Source organism: Cydia pomonella, chromosome 24 (genome assembly GCF_033807575.1).
Source record: "Cydia pomonella isolate Wapato2018A chromosome 24, ilCydPomo1, whole genome shotgun sequence".
Classification (NCBI taxonomy): domain Eukaryota; kingdom Metazoa; phylum Arthropoda; class Insecta; order Lepidoptera; family Tortricidae; genus Cydia; species Cydia pomonella.
Genome location: NC_084726.1, coordinates 6,551,683 through 6,565,948, shown reverse-complemented (window position 1 = coordinate 6,565,948; position 14,266 = coordinate 6,551,683). Strand labels below are relative to the sequence as shown.

Here is a 14,266-nt window from a genome sequence, read left to right as displayed (position 1 = left end):
AAAGGAACTCGGGACTTAGGAGGCTAAAAGGACATGTCTAAGTGTAAGGCCTGAGTGAACGCTCGAAGCGTAGCGTTCGGCGGGGCGTGCAGCGTGGCGTCGGGCTCACAAGTGATGTGAGCAGCGTGCACTAAGGCCGCTCCTATACGTCGGCATTTGTTTGATGGCTCCTCTACACGATGGCCCAGCGAGATGGTTATGCGATGGTTGAAACACCACTACACGATGGCGACATTCAGTTGCGATCTATTCGTTTTCCAAGATGGACGTGGAAGCATTAGCCGCTGCAGCAATTTATTTATACGCCACGTACCAACATTTTATTTATCTGCAAAATAAAAGAAATGACGTAGAATATTATGGTGGATGTTATCTATCGACCGCAATAAATAAATAGAGAGTATTACACAAATTGACTAAGTCCCACGGAAAGCTCAATAAGGCTAGTATTGTGGGTACTTAGACAACGAGTAGAGGAGCCATAACATGCACGCCGAACTCCCCGCTCAGCTGCCACTGCCCGCTGCACGCCCAACTCGAGCGACCACTCGGGCCTTACACTAAGTCAAAACCGACTTTAATAATGTGTGATAATGTCACAACTGCCACGAAGACCTCTCAAAAGGCCTTCAGACGTTATGATGTAAATAGATTAAAGCCAAACAAAAGTACTTTCTTCCCCTGCCGCCAAATCCCTTGCAAACAACAATATTACCGGGAATTGTAAGTCTTTAAGACAAATTGCGACAAAATTATAATTTCTCCGGAATAATTCCCCCAAGGTGGGTTTACGCGAAATTGTGGCGGTATTGAAATGATGATTGTAAAATTAGTCGCCATAGTGTTAAGGTACTTAAATATTTATTATAAGATAATTTTAGACCTTTTTATTTAATTTTAGAATTTTTTGACACCATTATTACCAAATGAAGAGTTCTCATACCTAGGAGGAATCACTGATTCCCGAGTCACAGACTTTGACCTACTTCGGGAGGCAGAGGCTCAACCCTACTATCTAAATGTGTTACAAACCTAATACACCTGTTTCTTGTTCATAAAGGTCGTGGTAGGATAAGAGAACATCTTGTGCCTTAATAGCTTTTCGGCCTGATATTTTTTCTGATGACGTGCCAACTCATTGGTACGAGGCGGGATTTGAGCCCACGACCTCCGGATTGCAAGTCGCACGCTCTTACCGCTAGTCCACCAGCGCTTCAAAACGAGGCTTTCTTTCACCAAAATTGATTAATAATAAAACCTAAAATTGCACATAAAATTAAACAGGTGGTTAACATATGTGTGTATAGGTTTAATACTTATAATCTGGGGATATAATATGTATGTACGGATTACACATTACAGAAGAAATTTACTACATTGTAGAAAAGTACATGGGAATCCACAAAATGTTTTTTTTTGTCATAATATATTTTCAACTAGGGAACATTGTTTTATGAAATATTTTTATATTTGTGTTTTTGTGTTTTTTAAGGCGCCTAGCTTTTCAAAGATAGCATACACCAGAGAATTTGGGACGGGTACCGCCGTGGCCGGGTGGTGTAGTGGTCAGGACGTTAGCCGCGTAAGCTGAAGACGCGGGTTCGATTCCAGCCTCGGCCACCGGTGGACAGTGTTGGCCGAACGTTAATTGCAATTAACCATTAACCATAACAAATTTAACCGAGTGTATGATATTTATTTCAGTGTTTACTTAATATAATAGTACATTACGATACAAGTGCGAAAAATAGGAAATTCAAAATGAGTGGCGTTTCGACAAGACTGAAGGGAGCGTTTTAAATCGACACGAGTTGTGAATTACCTATTCACACATGTATCGTACAACGTTTACAGTACATATAGCCCTTTACATTTTCGACTTGGTCACGTAATGTGCTAATTATCGCACTAGTGCGGTTAAGTAGCACCATATGTACTGTAAATTTTGTTATAATCATGGGTTGGACAATTGAGAAATATTGTGATTTAGTGATAAAATTATATCCGATAAAATCCGTCTTTTACCACTTTTACCATATTGACTGTGTCGAATCGCGTGAATATTTTCAGATGCTTAAATCAGAATTGTTGGCACCTGATGTTGGAATACAAATAAAGTTAGTTGCGCTCGAATGATCACGATGAATTCTGAAATTTTTCGCTCGGAGAACAATTTATTGGGAACACGGTAATCAATAAGTAAAGAAAGAAGTTGCTGATAAAACAAACCTACATATTTTACTCTGCTGCTAGCTTGTACATGGGTGGATCGACCTTTTTTGTTGTTATTCTGTACCGTTAGCTAGGCGATAACAGTAGCATAGTTTGTTAGAGGAAATGCTAACTACTCTTACGTTCTACTATTGAAAATATGCTAATGGTCTAAGATACGGTAATAAGGCCAACCTTCACATAGTCAGGAACATATTTTAGTTCGGTGAAGGTCGGCCTTATTACCGTTTCATCTACTTAGTAGTATGGATGAATAGGTGGAGTAGTCTCCACCTATTCATCATAATCGGTCATACTTATAAGTAGATGACCGATTATCTAAAGGCCCTACAACTGCCATAAAATGTATGTTTGTTTATTTTAATTACCATAAACCAGGGTTTTGAAAGTGACTCAAGCGACTATAACTGTGCCAATGACTGACAAGAACAAGTTATTTATTTATTTATCCTATGGTATTTTTAGATACTGGATTTAAGTTAAATTAAATATTAATCTACAGATTAATGTTTGCATTCTTCAGATACTCGATGGTCCTTTCGCTAAGGTTTGCGAGGTCTTCAATCCGTCCCTTGAATTTAGTGAGAGGGCATTCCAGAACAATGTGTTCGACCGTCTCAGGGTCACCACACACACACTGAGGGTAGTCACACGAGCCCCATTTATGCCAACGGCAGGCACAGTTTCCAACACCTGTTCGTATGCAGTTCAGTTGACTCCATACCCGGCGCGGTTACAACAAGTTGTTTCACCCACATGATATCTGAGCTAATTCTTGGGATTAAGTTGATAATGCGAACCCCTTTTAGAATGCAACTGGATAAACTCCAAAATAGGATGAAATTATGATTATAACAAACATGTAGGTACTACCGTAAACCACCCCATTTAGGCCAGGCAACGAATGCTTAAAAAGTTATAGAGGGAAAATGCTTGGAACACAATTTTTGACTTCGTAACTTTGTTTGGAGTAGGCTCAAGCCTAGGCTTAAGGGCCACGGGGAACCTTTGATATGTTCACCTCCTAACTAGTCCAAACAAAGTTACAGAGTTATAAATTGTATTCCAAGCATCTATACCTTCTTGTTGCTTGGCCTAATTATAATTAAGAATGAACCTAGATATCTACGTTGAGGTGCAACTATTATTTTAATTTCATAATTCAATGACAAATGTTTATAAATGGAAGAAGAATCCAGAAAAACCAAGATGAACCTACTGAATGTATGCTTAACAACATATTGAACTTGTGGGCCATCGTTGCAGGAGTAGACTTTACTTGGGTGGTTGTGTAAGTAGCTTGATTAAAACATCGCTTTTCTAAAACTACAGTTGGCCTCATTAAGAAAAACGGACGTCATAAAGCGCCTCTTTACGCCTTAGATTACATTTCCACCATCTTGTTCCAAGTTAAAATTTCCTCCAAAGTTTCGAGCGAACGAAAGTTAATAAAAAGTTGGTACATTAACATTTCGCTTACCGCCTGTATTAGAAAGAAAGTAGAACTCGTTTGCTTCAATCTGCAATTTTTTTTTGTTTAACAATTGCTTTTTGTCCGGAATTGGAACTTAGGCTTGCGGAGGGTTTATTAACTTAACTTTGTGTTATCAGAGGGCCTACCGCGAACCACGTTCGACGTGTTGCCTCTCTGTCGCACTTGTGAATTCATACGTAAGTGTGACAGGGAGGCAACACGTCGAACGTGGTTCGCGGTAGGCCCTCAGGATGCAAGATACACTTGTAAGGTTTACTTACGTAAGTAGGGACAAAGCTACCTTATATATTACTTCGTAAAATCGTCTTTACGAAGTAATATATAAGTTAATGGAAAACTGGCTTAACGTGTGGCGTAAGGTCCGTTCCTTACGGGCGAAACGAAGTGGGCCAGTACATTGGTGTGAAATCGCATTGTGCGCAACCAATGCGAGCCAGTCATGCAGTCTTACTCAACTAGCAGCAAAAAAAAACATATTAATAAATAAATATTTGGGGACAATCTTACATAGATCGACCTTGTACTATGGGTACTAGGCGACGATATACATACGTATATAGATAAATACATAATTATATACATCTACACCAAACAAATATCTGTGTTTATTACACAAAAAAACAGAAATATATGTTGGTGTCTTTGAGGATTCGAACTCGGGACCATCGGCTTCATAGGCAGGGTCACCCACTAGGCGAGACCGGTCGTCAAATACGCTCCATATATGTACGATGTGACTCCGATGTACTGGCCCACTTCGTTTCGCCCGTGGCCCGTCGTCGTTACGAAGTATATAAGTCAATGAGTTATTCTAGTTCATCGTTTGACAGTAACAAAAGTACAGTTAACGATAAAAAGCTTGTACTTATCAATAAATAAAAAACTAATGCAATAAATGTTCCACATAATATGTTGGCAGCAACAGGGTGTTTGTAATGGATAGTCACAAGATACGGGATTTTATTAGAATTCCGCTATGTCTTGTTGGATGCCGATACGAGACTCTGTGGCAAAACGCTGTAACTCGCGTTCACAATAAATTCAGGTAAGAGTGTCTGCGAGATTTAGTGTGACTAGCCTTCACATTGAGCCCTTTTTACAGATTGATTAGTGTTTATAGTAAATTCATTTGATACTTTCCTTTGGTGGTAAATGAACGGACTCGCATTAAACACTAAATAATGTTTAAACAAGAGTTATTATACAGTGTGTTTATTCAGTTACCTGCAATAATTTACGAGTTGAATATATGGGTCATACTGAGCAACTTTTATTATGGGACCAACGGCGAAATCGTGGGAAAAAATTTACTCTCCCGTAGAAAACGTCAAGGTCAGACAGCGAAAATGAAATGGTATGAAATGGTAAGGAGTACACTCTCTGTGTATGAAAAAGTTTCCGTCAATATACCGATAGGTGGCGCCACAATACACATAAATAATTGACAGCGCGCTTCACTCCTAAGTTCTCTAAGTTCATAGCTACTCTAGCGCCAGTCTTGAGAGATTTGAAACTGTTATTTGTACTTAGCTGACAACTCGACAATTTTGCAACTGTTCTCCCATAAGAGAGTTTTCTCCTTACCTCCACCCTCCTTAGAACCTTCTGTGTACGTAAAATTAAAAAAAAAATCTAAGGGTGTTTAATTTTTCTAAAACTTGAAGATTTTTAGATGTGTTCTTTCTCTATAGCAAGGTAGGACAGCTGAAACTTATTGGAAAATAGCGTTAGCGTGGCTACACATGGGATATTATTTTATTGGGTTCTAAACATATTACCTAACATATCCTAGGCTGCATGAGTGATTGATAGATTTCGCCAAGTGTCATAGATACTATACTCTATATCTTTAGGTTTTAAAATAAAAGTAAACAAACAAATTGTACATTTTCGGGTAAATAAACATTTATTGGTTAATCTTTTTCTTCTTTTTTAAAATTATGGCTTCAGTCCAGTGGGACTATTTCGCCAGTAACAAGGCCATAGGAGCTTTAAGTACGACTGAAATTGTACGGTTAGTACAAGACAGTGTACGTGATTTTATCCGCTCCTGTGAACTGATAGAAGATTAATTTTCATTCACTGCACACTACCATATTAGTTTACTGTATAATAAGCTATCGATATTACACTTTAAACAATATTAATGAGCAATAAACAACGGAATTAATCACGAGGCGCGACTATCAATATAGCGCTCGAACCGGAAGTCTTAGTTAATCAACCAAATACAAAACCGCTTGAATCTGTCACTGAGCGACTTGACTTTAACCTACATTATTTGATCATGTAATGTTTTCATCTACCCTCAACTGCCTCACTCTCACCCTCATTTTGTTTACTTTTATTTAAAAACCTAAATACATAGTATAGAGGAAAAAACTATGTACTTATAGTAAACACCCCTATAATGGAACAGGCACCAGTAATGGGATGGTATAGACAAATTCTGTAAAACAAGTATTTACCATCAGTTTATAAACGCTTACAACATTTTACCATAAACAAGAGCCAAAGAGCTGCTTAAGTATTTTTCATGAATATTTGTTAGTTTGAAAACTAATGACGCCATACATCCCATGACTGGAGCAAAAAACCATAGTTTTAATTGGTTAATAATATTGAAACCAATTGCATTAGCTTTCATTAAATACAGTAGGGTCTAGTGTTATTTGGCTGCGGTTTTCTGTAAGGTGGAGGTACTTCCCCAGTTGGGCTCTGCTCTAGATTTTGGCCGTAGTTTAAGGACGTACCCGGGTCCAGGTCCGGGTTTCTTAAATATGAAGGTAGTTCTTCCCATTGTTGTATTTAGTAGTGTTCGAACGAAACCAGATTTTTGCCGAAACCGAACGTTCGGTTTTGACACAGATTCGACCGAAACCGAAAATTGTATAGACGTAGAACAACGAAATCTATAATTTGTGCAAGTTAAATAAAGAAAATAATAATATATAACATTCTTCGAAAAATAACTAGTTTAACACACAATATTTGAAAGTTTACAAAAAACTGTCAAAAATGCGATTGAGTAGAATACGCCGATTGTTGTTGATAGTAGCAAAATATTTTAAATAAAAAGTTAAGAATTAGATCCGGATCAGATCAATATCTTATCTACATCTAATTCTTAGCCTGCTATTAAAATCAGAATACGCCTGTTATGTTAATTTTATTTAAATTCTACAATTTCTTGTACAACTGAAGAAAGAAGCAAAATTAACAGAGCTTTGACTTGGTAATATCTAAGTTTTATGAATTAGGGTTAGTTTTATAACGATCCCGTTGTAACACTCAGAACGCGCGGAAGTGCTCGCCGGAACTGCGGCCGCATCCGCCTAGGGATGTGCTGTGATATTCCTATTTCTGAGAATTATTATTAAGAGAACATTTGCTCTCTAAATATAAGTATATTATTATCCACTTGGAAATATTCACCACAAGAGTGATTGGTGATGATTATTTGTTTTTGTATTTATTTTCAAAGCGTATTAATATACATAATTAAACAAACACCAACATTTTAGTTATTTTTCGAACCGCTTACTCCAAATTAATCCCCACATGGCTTACACGATCCTTAAATTCTGTTTGTTTGTCCCCAATTTTACGTATGTCCTCCGATGCAGTCATCTTTGAAATATTACTTTTTGGACAAACTAAATAGACGGAGTTATAAAAAATATCGTTTTTCTAATCATGAACATTCATTTAGACAACCATCAATGGATCCAAGTCACCTTGTCCACCAGACACGGTAGAATTGGGATCCGTCAAATTTCTAGTATTGCATTACCCGACTTTCTTTTTTCAGTTCATAATATTCAAAATTTATTTATCAAAATTCAAAAATCAACACTAACAGTTTGGACTTTTTTGTCAGAAGCTGCCTGCCCCAACAAAGACCTGTCCGAGATGCGCCATTCGCAACATCAATGGGACGAGCCGCTCTGTGTGCTGGTGCGTGATAATCTTTACGAAACGGCCACCAGCGAGTTCGTCTTCTTGCTGGAACGAAATGGGGTTCCGGCGTATGGCTGCAGGCACTCCCTTCCAGAAAACTCGGTACTCTGCTTACCAGCAGTAGTTTCAGTTTCGCGGTATCGCTGCGCTTGGGGGCGGCATGTTTGGCCCCACACCGTTGCCACTGCGGTACTGACGTGTCGAAGTTTGGCACCCACGGCCTCTCTTGCACCAAGAGCGCCGGCCACCAGGCACGCCACGCCAGTCTTAATGACATACTACGCCGGGCCCTCGTCATCGCCGGAGCGCCGTCGGTTCTAGAATCGCGTGACGATGGGAAGATACCAGATAGCATTACACTCGTTACCTGGAGGCTAGGTCGACCCCTCTCTGGGACGCCACGTGCGTGGATACCCTCGCACTATCTCATCTTCCAGGGACCGCTGCTGAGGCTGACGCTGCTGCCAATGCGGCTGAGGTTCTCAAACGGCGCAAATATGTAGCCCTTGACACCGGCTGCATGTTTGAGCCGTTTGAAGTGGAGACGCTTGGGCCGTGGGGTCAAGGCGCGCACAGCATTTATAATGAGTTGACCAAGTGCCTAATAGACGCACCGGGTGACCGGAAAGCTGGAGCATATCTCGTCCAACGCATTGGCGTTTCCGTTCAGCGCGGCAATGCCACCAGCCCTCTGGGCACCCTACCGAACGGCACAGACCTGGGGTCAATTTTCTATTTGTAGGTTTTTTTTTAGGTAGTTTTAGTTCTTAGTTTAATTTATTTAACCTGTTATTCCTGCTATTAAATGCCGTTCAAATATACATAAGATCCATAATGTAGAAGCACTTACTACAGTTAACAATATTTGTAACTATGGACCTCCAGGTCTTTTTGTTGCCTTGTTATTTTGTTGCAGTGCATCTTTTGTATTGCCTAATTCATGTGTTTGTATGACTGGTTTCTGAATGCACTAAAAAAAAATTGTTATAATTGTCTTTGGTACCTATGTTTTGTTTTAATTTTGTTGTTAATTATTATTGTTATAGTTTCTATTTTTCTCCGTGAGCTTCTACGGATTATCGTCTTATCTATTGTTTAAAAACCGCAAAGGCGCGTGCCACTATGAAAAAATGGTGAGGCCGCATAGGTAGCGTTTATTGAATTACTACTCTATTGATATACCAGTCGTGATTGTTTCACCGGATGGTCTCATTGGAAGATCAGCGCTGGAAATCACCAGAAACATGCTGAGATGAGACCATTTCGTGGCACTTTCTCCTTTTTGTGTTTTTCTGTTTTGTATTATTTTCTATTTTGTGTTTGTGCTTACGAATAAATAATTTTTAATCTATTCAATTCTAATTAGGTTTTTTACCTATTTATTAATTTGCAATTTATAAGTGATTAAAATATAATTTTCTTTCTATATGTATATTCCCGGGGAAGCGCTGGTGGCCTAGCGGTAAGAGCGTGCAACATGCAATCCGGAGGTCGCGGGTTCAAACCCCGGCTATAACCAATGAGTTTTTCGGAACTTATGTACGAAATATCATTTGATATTTACCAGTCGCTTTTCGGTGAAGGAAAACATCGTGAGGAAACCGGACTAATCCTAACAAGGCCTAGTTTACCCTCTGGGTTGGAAGGTCAGATGGCAGTCGCTTTCGCAAAAACTAGTGCCTACGCCAAATCTTGGGAATGCCGGGACAACGCGAGGAAGAAGAAGAAGAGAAGATGTATATTCCCGGGCAGACTATCGGGAATATTCCCGCCCAGTTAAAATAGTTATACCGGTGCCGGAAACACCACATCACTACATCCGCCGCGATACTTCCCGCCCAAATCTGGGAAAAATGGCGACCGGATACGGATGTGTGCCCCGCGCGCCGGTGTATCGATTTGTTTTGATAACAGATGCCGCTGAAGTTTGTTATGTGCGAAGTTGTGTTAATGTGACATTTGGAATGTAAGAGGTAAGTTTATAGGTCTTGTTCTTGGCTATTGAAAAGATGTGTTACCACGAAGATGTGTGTTAGAGTCGGGCTAAGCTAAACCGACATGATCGAGCGACTGGTAAATATCAAACGATATTTCGTACATAAGTTACGAAAAATTCATTGGTACGAGCCGGGTTTTGAATCCGCGACCTCCGGATTGCAAGTCACATGCTCTTACCGCTAGGCCACCAGCGCTTAGCGTCATTCTGGATGTGTGAGGTGAAAATATGACTCTGCGTTTAGGTATCCTATCCTATAAGTTACCTAATACCTAGTAGACATGCGAGAACGTTCAAGCGTAAACAGAACAAAGGCAGTAACATTAATAAGCAGGATATATAAGGGAGGGTAAGGCAAGTTTACTGCCAACTGCGCCCCGTGGTGCACTTAATTGCATAGCCGTTTACACTGCAATTGAAGCTTAAGAAATTAGCTAAGAAGTAAGATATTTAATTTCATACTTATTTTTGAAACTCTAGGTCCATGGGGTCCCAGCGCGCACAAGTTTTTTGGAGAAATTGCGAAACGTCAGGTTGACGGAAGTGGTGACAACGTATCAGTATTGCGATACAACGAGGAAATGCCGCCAGTATCCTTGGTACAATGCCTCAAAGGCCTATTTTAAATATAAGCTAGTTATAGTAATCATCTGTATATATCCATTATGTATATTGTTATTGTAAATAAATATAGCGTTGAATTTCATACTTATAGAAATCACGGAGCCTCAATAATACGCCATTTTGAGAAAAAAAAAAATGAATCGACAAAAATCCATTTATGGACATTTTGAGAAAAATTTGGATATTTCACTGACACCGGTAAAATTTCTAGCGTTTTACGCGTCGAAAGTAAAATGTTTTCATTTTTTTATGTTTTTGTCGCGTTTAATGAAATGTACTGTAAGTAGACATTGATCGTGGACCCCCAGTGCTACGCCATTGAATTAAAAAAAACCAACAAAGTGAATCGACAAAAATCCATATAAGTAGGTAAAATTTTTCATCCTGCGGCGGCATCATGGTTCCATTTTTATCACTTGTCACTATGCCCGTCACTTTCGCACTTACATACTTGTTAGAACGGCACAGGTATGGTGACAAATGATAAAGAGCCGACCATCTTAGCCCTACTGCGGTCGCATTTTTATCACTTGTCTCTATGCCTGTTACTTACCTGTTACGTTCTAACAAGTATGTATTGTATGTGATTGCGAAAGTGACAGGCATTGTGATAAGTGATAAAAATGCTACCGTGCTACAGCCGCTGCTCACGATTGAAAAATGCGAGACAACGTCTGAACAAACATATAAAAGCATTTTTGCCCATTATCAAACGAAAACGTTTTGCACTTGCTTTGCGCTCGCTCGGTGAAATACTCGTACTCATTGTTTTTCAATATTTTGCATGACATGACGCGAAAGTTTGCCCTGCCCTCAGTTATGTTGTGTGTTGGTTTTGTTTACTTATTTCATAATGAAAATAAAATAAGGATTAGAATTCGAAATAGAGATTTTAAATTCAATTTCTTTATTACTTTAGGTTTTACGAGCCTACGCGAATTTTTAAAACGGGCTTTGACGATACGAGGAGATCGCGACCTACAGGCTAGGCAGACTTAGGGTCGGTTGGACTAAGCTATCTGTTACCGATAAAATTAATAATTAATAAATCTTATAGAACTCTAAAATAAAATAAAAAACTATATATCAGGCATATGTTGTCATCAGTCTGTGAAATTATCTTATATTTTAACTCATGCAGTGTACCTATAGATCAGGACCTACAACTAAGTTACTCTTGACCATCTTTGTAATAACCAGAGTGATTGGGATTGAGTATTTTTGTGCGAAATAAATGGTATATACAATTTGATGTTTATTTTTACAATCGCTGTTATCACTGTCACTTTAATGTTCCAGTAAAAAACCACCATCAACCACATATTCTGAACCAGTAATGCTTCTAGCAGACTCACTAGCCAAGAACATTATCAATTCAGCCACATCTTCTGTCTTAGTCTCTCTCTTTAAGGGTTCTTTTCCTGCCAAACTTGGCTTCGAACCAAGACCTGCATGTATCATCAGGTTTGTTTTCATAGGCCCTGGTAAAACTGCATTTACTCTTACTCCATGCGGTGATAAATCTAATGCGGCAGCTTTTGTGAATTGAGACACTCCTGCCTTCGATACTGAATATGCAAAACTTACAGCACCAGCTTTTGCTCTTACACTCGAGACATTGACAATATTACCTTTGCTTTCGATTAAAGCGGCACTAGCAGCTTGAGTTAAAGCTACCATACTCCTTAAATTCACTCCAAGAATATTGTCAAACTTCTCCATAATGTTATCATCAAATACAGTTACTTCTCCATGTATACCAGCACAATTAACAAGTACATCTAATCTTCCATACTCTTTAAGAGTCACTTCAATAATCCTTTTCACATCATCTTCTTTGGAAACATCAGCTACAATCTTTAAAACTTTAGTTTTACTGATTTTTTCACAATTCTCTGCAGATTCCTTTAATATGTCTGCTCGGATGTCTACTAAGGCTAATCTTGCATGTGCTTTAGCAAATTTGTTCGCTGTAGCTTCACCGATACCTGAACCACCGCCAGTAATTAAGACTACTTTATTTAAAAAAGGCATGTTTCTCACTTGACGTCTATCTTATAAATGATATGATAATCAACTCCGTATAAATTTATTAGTTTTTTATCTTAATTGTCATTATCAATGTTAATGATAAGATATAAATGTGTTACCTACTCATTGATTACAATATGGTTATTGCTTATCTTTAATAGGTAATTAAAATAGCCTTGTCATGTAGTATTTGAAACGCGAATTATATTAGTATTATAACTCTTTCACTTTGTCTGCGTGGAATGATGATTTCCATGGTAACGCTCAATTTCACTTTCAATTTGCATCAGTGAGCGATCTTCAAGGTCGCATCAAAATATGATCAAAACCGTAATCGGATTCTATTTTTTTTTTATTCAAACAGATTACACAGTATTACAGTGAGACACTAAGGCACTGTGGAATGCATACAATATAATTATTATCCAAAAACGTTAACGTAAAGTTGTGTTATACAATAACAAATAAATTTAACTATGTCCTACTAATACATCACGTTTTGTATTATTCAGCACTTCCTTTGTTTTAGAATTATATTCATATATTAAACGTAGTAAGAGTTGTTTATATGCTTGAGATATGCTTAGAAATAAAGAGAAAATGTGGGTAAACTCACCAGCTCCGGCAAGTCTCAAACTAAGGACTTCGGAATACCACCCCACCGCTCTACCAACTGAGCTACCGTTGACACGAAATATTTCCACCATATCCTTCATAAATGCGCCTTAGGTTGTGGGTGTGGCATCGTTGGCAGACGTTCCTGCTTACTACGAAATTAATTTTATGCTACTAGGGTTTGTGTTAAATGCATATGATAGTTAACTACGTCATGTTTTATTATTGCATGCAACAGAGAGTACTCGTATGACTTGATCAACTTCATTGACATACCTAATAAAGGTTGCTCCTCAACTTTAATTCTAGAAAACCATTAAAAACTTAACAGCCAGAAAAACAAAACAAGATAAACATTGAAAGTCGTTTATAACTTAATTTATCTCATTTTGCTAAGAGTTTAATGAGTTTAAAAAAAGCATTAATGTTGACTTTTTCCTGCGTTATTTTAGCAAATTAAAGAACTTCGGAATTGAGGTGCAAGTTACAAAAAACTTGGCCGTAGGCCAATTAGTTATTTGTGTACGGCCTGCTTGGAGGTAAGCGGGCATTGTAGCTTACGGACTATGCAACTCTAGAAGTGTAAAGGATGACTGGCGCTAGGACGATACCGTACTTACTTATTAATTAACTAGGCAATAAGCTAACCCATCTGTATTTAAGGGAGTTCCCTCTGCCAACAAACTGTCTTACAGTTTGGCAAAAAAAAAAACAAAATTGTAAAAGCAGGGTTTTTTACCAGATTTTTTTTTTTTTTTTTTATGATATACATATATATGAACCCGGAGAGGGCAAAGCAATTTAGGTACTACTTATATGGTAGCCAAGTCACTTGTCACTTTTCGAGTCAAATTTAGGCCCAGTATACTTTTCAGTAAAACTTTTAATGAGTTGGCTTGTTTGATGGTTTGGCTTGTTTTCCAAGTTTACAATGTAGGTTAAATATAACTTTCGATATAACAAAACATTCGAATAAAAGTTTGGCCAAACATGGGTAAACCATGATTTAATGTTTGACTTCACTAAATTACTTTCCATGGAATATGTGATGCGTGAAATTACATAAATATGAGATAAACATGTATGTATGTACCGTAGGATTGAGTATACCAACAATTTTTCGTAGAGTTCGGTACCTAATTTAAAAAAAAGTTGAATGTGGAAGATAAGGAATTACACAGCGTGTATTTTTGATACAATCGCATAATCAAAGCGAGTAAGGGATAATATATCAAGGGTCTGCCTGAAAACCAGCGTTGTAGTAAATACACTGCAACACTATGCTGAGGCAAGCTCCTTTTTAACACTCATGA

At 38.2% G+C, this 14,266-nt stretch overlaps 1 protein-coding gene and 1 non-coding gene across 2 annotated transcripts; one reads left to right on the top strand and one right to left on the bottom strand.

The window, feature by feature from the left end:
• Window positions 1–1,548: 1,548 nt before the first annotated feature.
• On the top strand, window positions 1,549–1,620 carry Trnat-cgu (transfer RNA threonine (anticodon CGU)). Its single transcript has one exon. It is a non-coding gene; the product is annotated as a tRNA-Thr (tRNA).
• Window positions 1,621–11,549: 9,929 nt separating this feature from the next.
• LOC133530891 (estradiol 17-beta-dehydrogenase 8-like) lies at window positions 11,550–12,457 on the bottom strand. Its single transcript, XM_061868948.1, has one exon. The coding sequence runs from the start codon at window positions 12,339–12,341 to the stop codon at window positions 11,595–11,597; it is 747 nt and encodes a 248-aa protein (XP_061724932.1). The 5' UTR covers window positions 12,342–12,457; the 3' UTR covers window positions 11,550–11,594.
• Window positions 12,458–14,266: the final 1,809 nt, after the last annotated feature.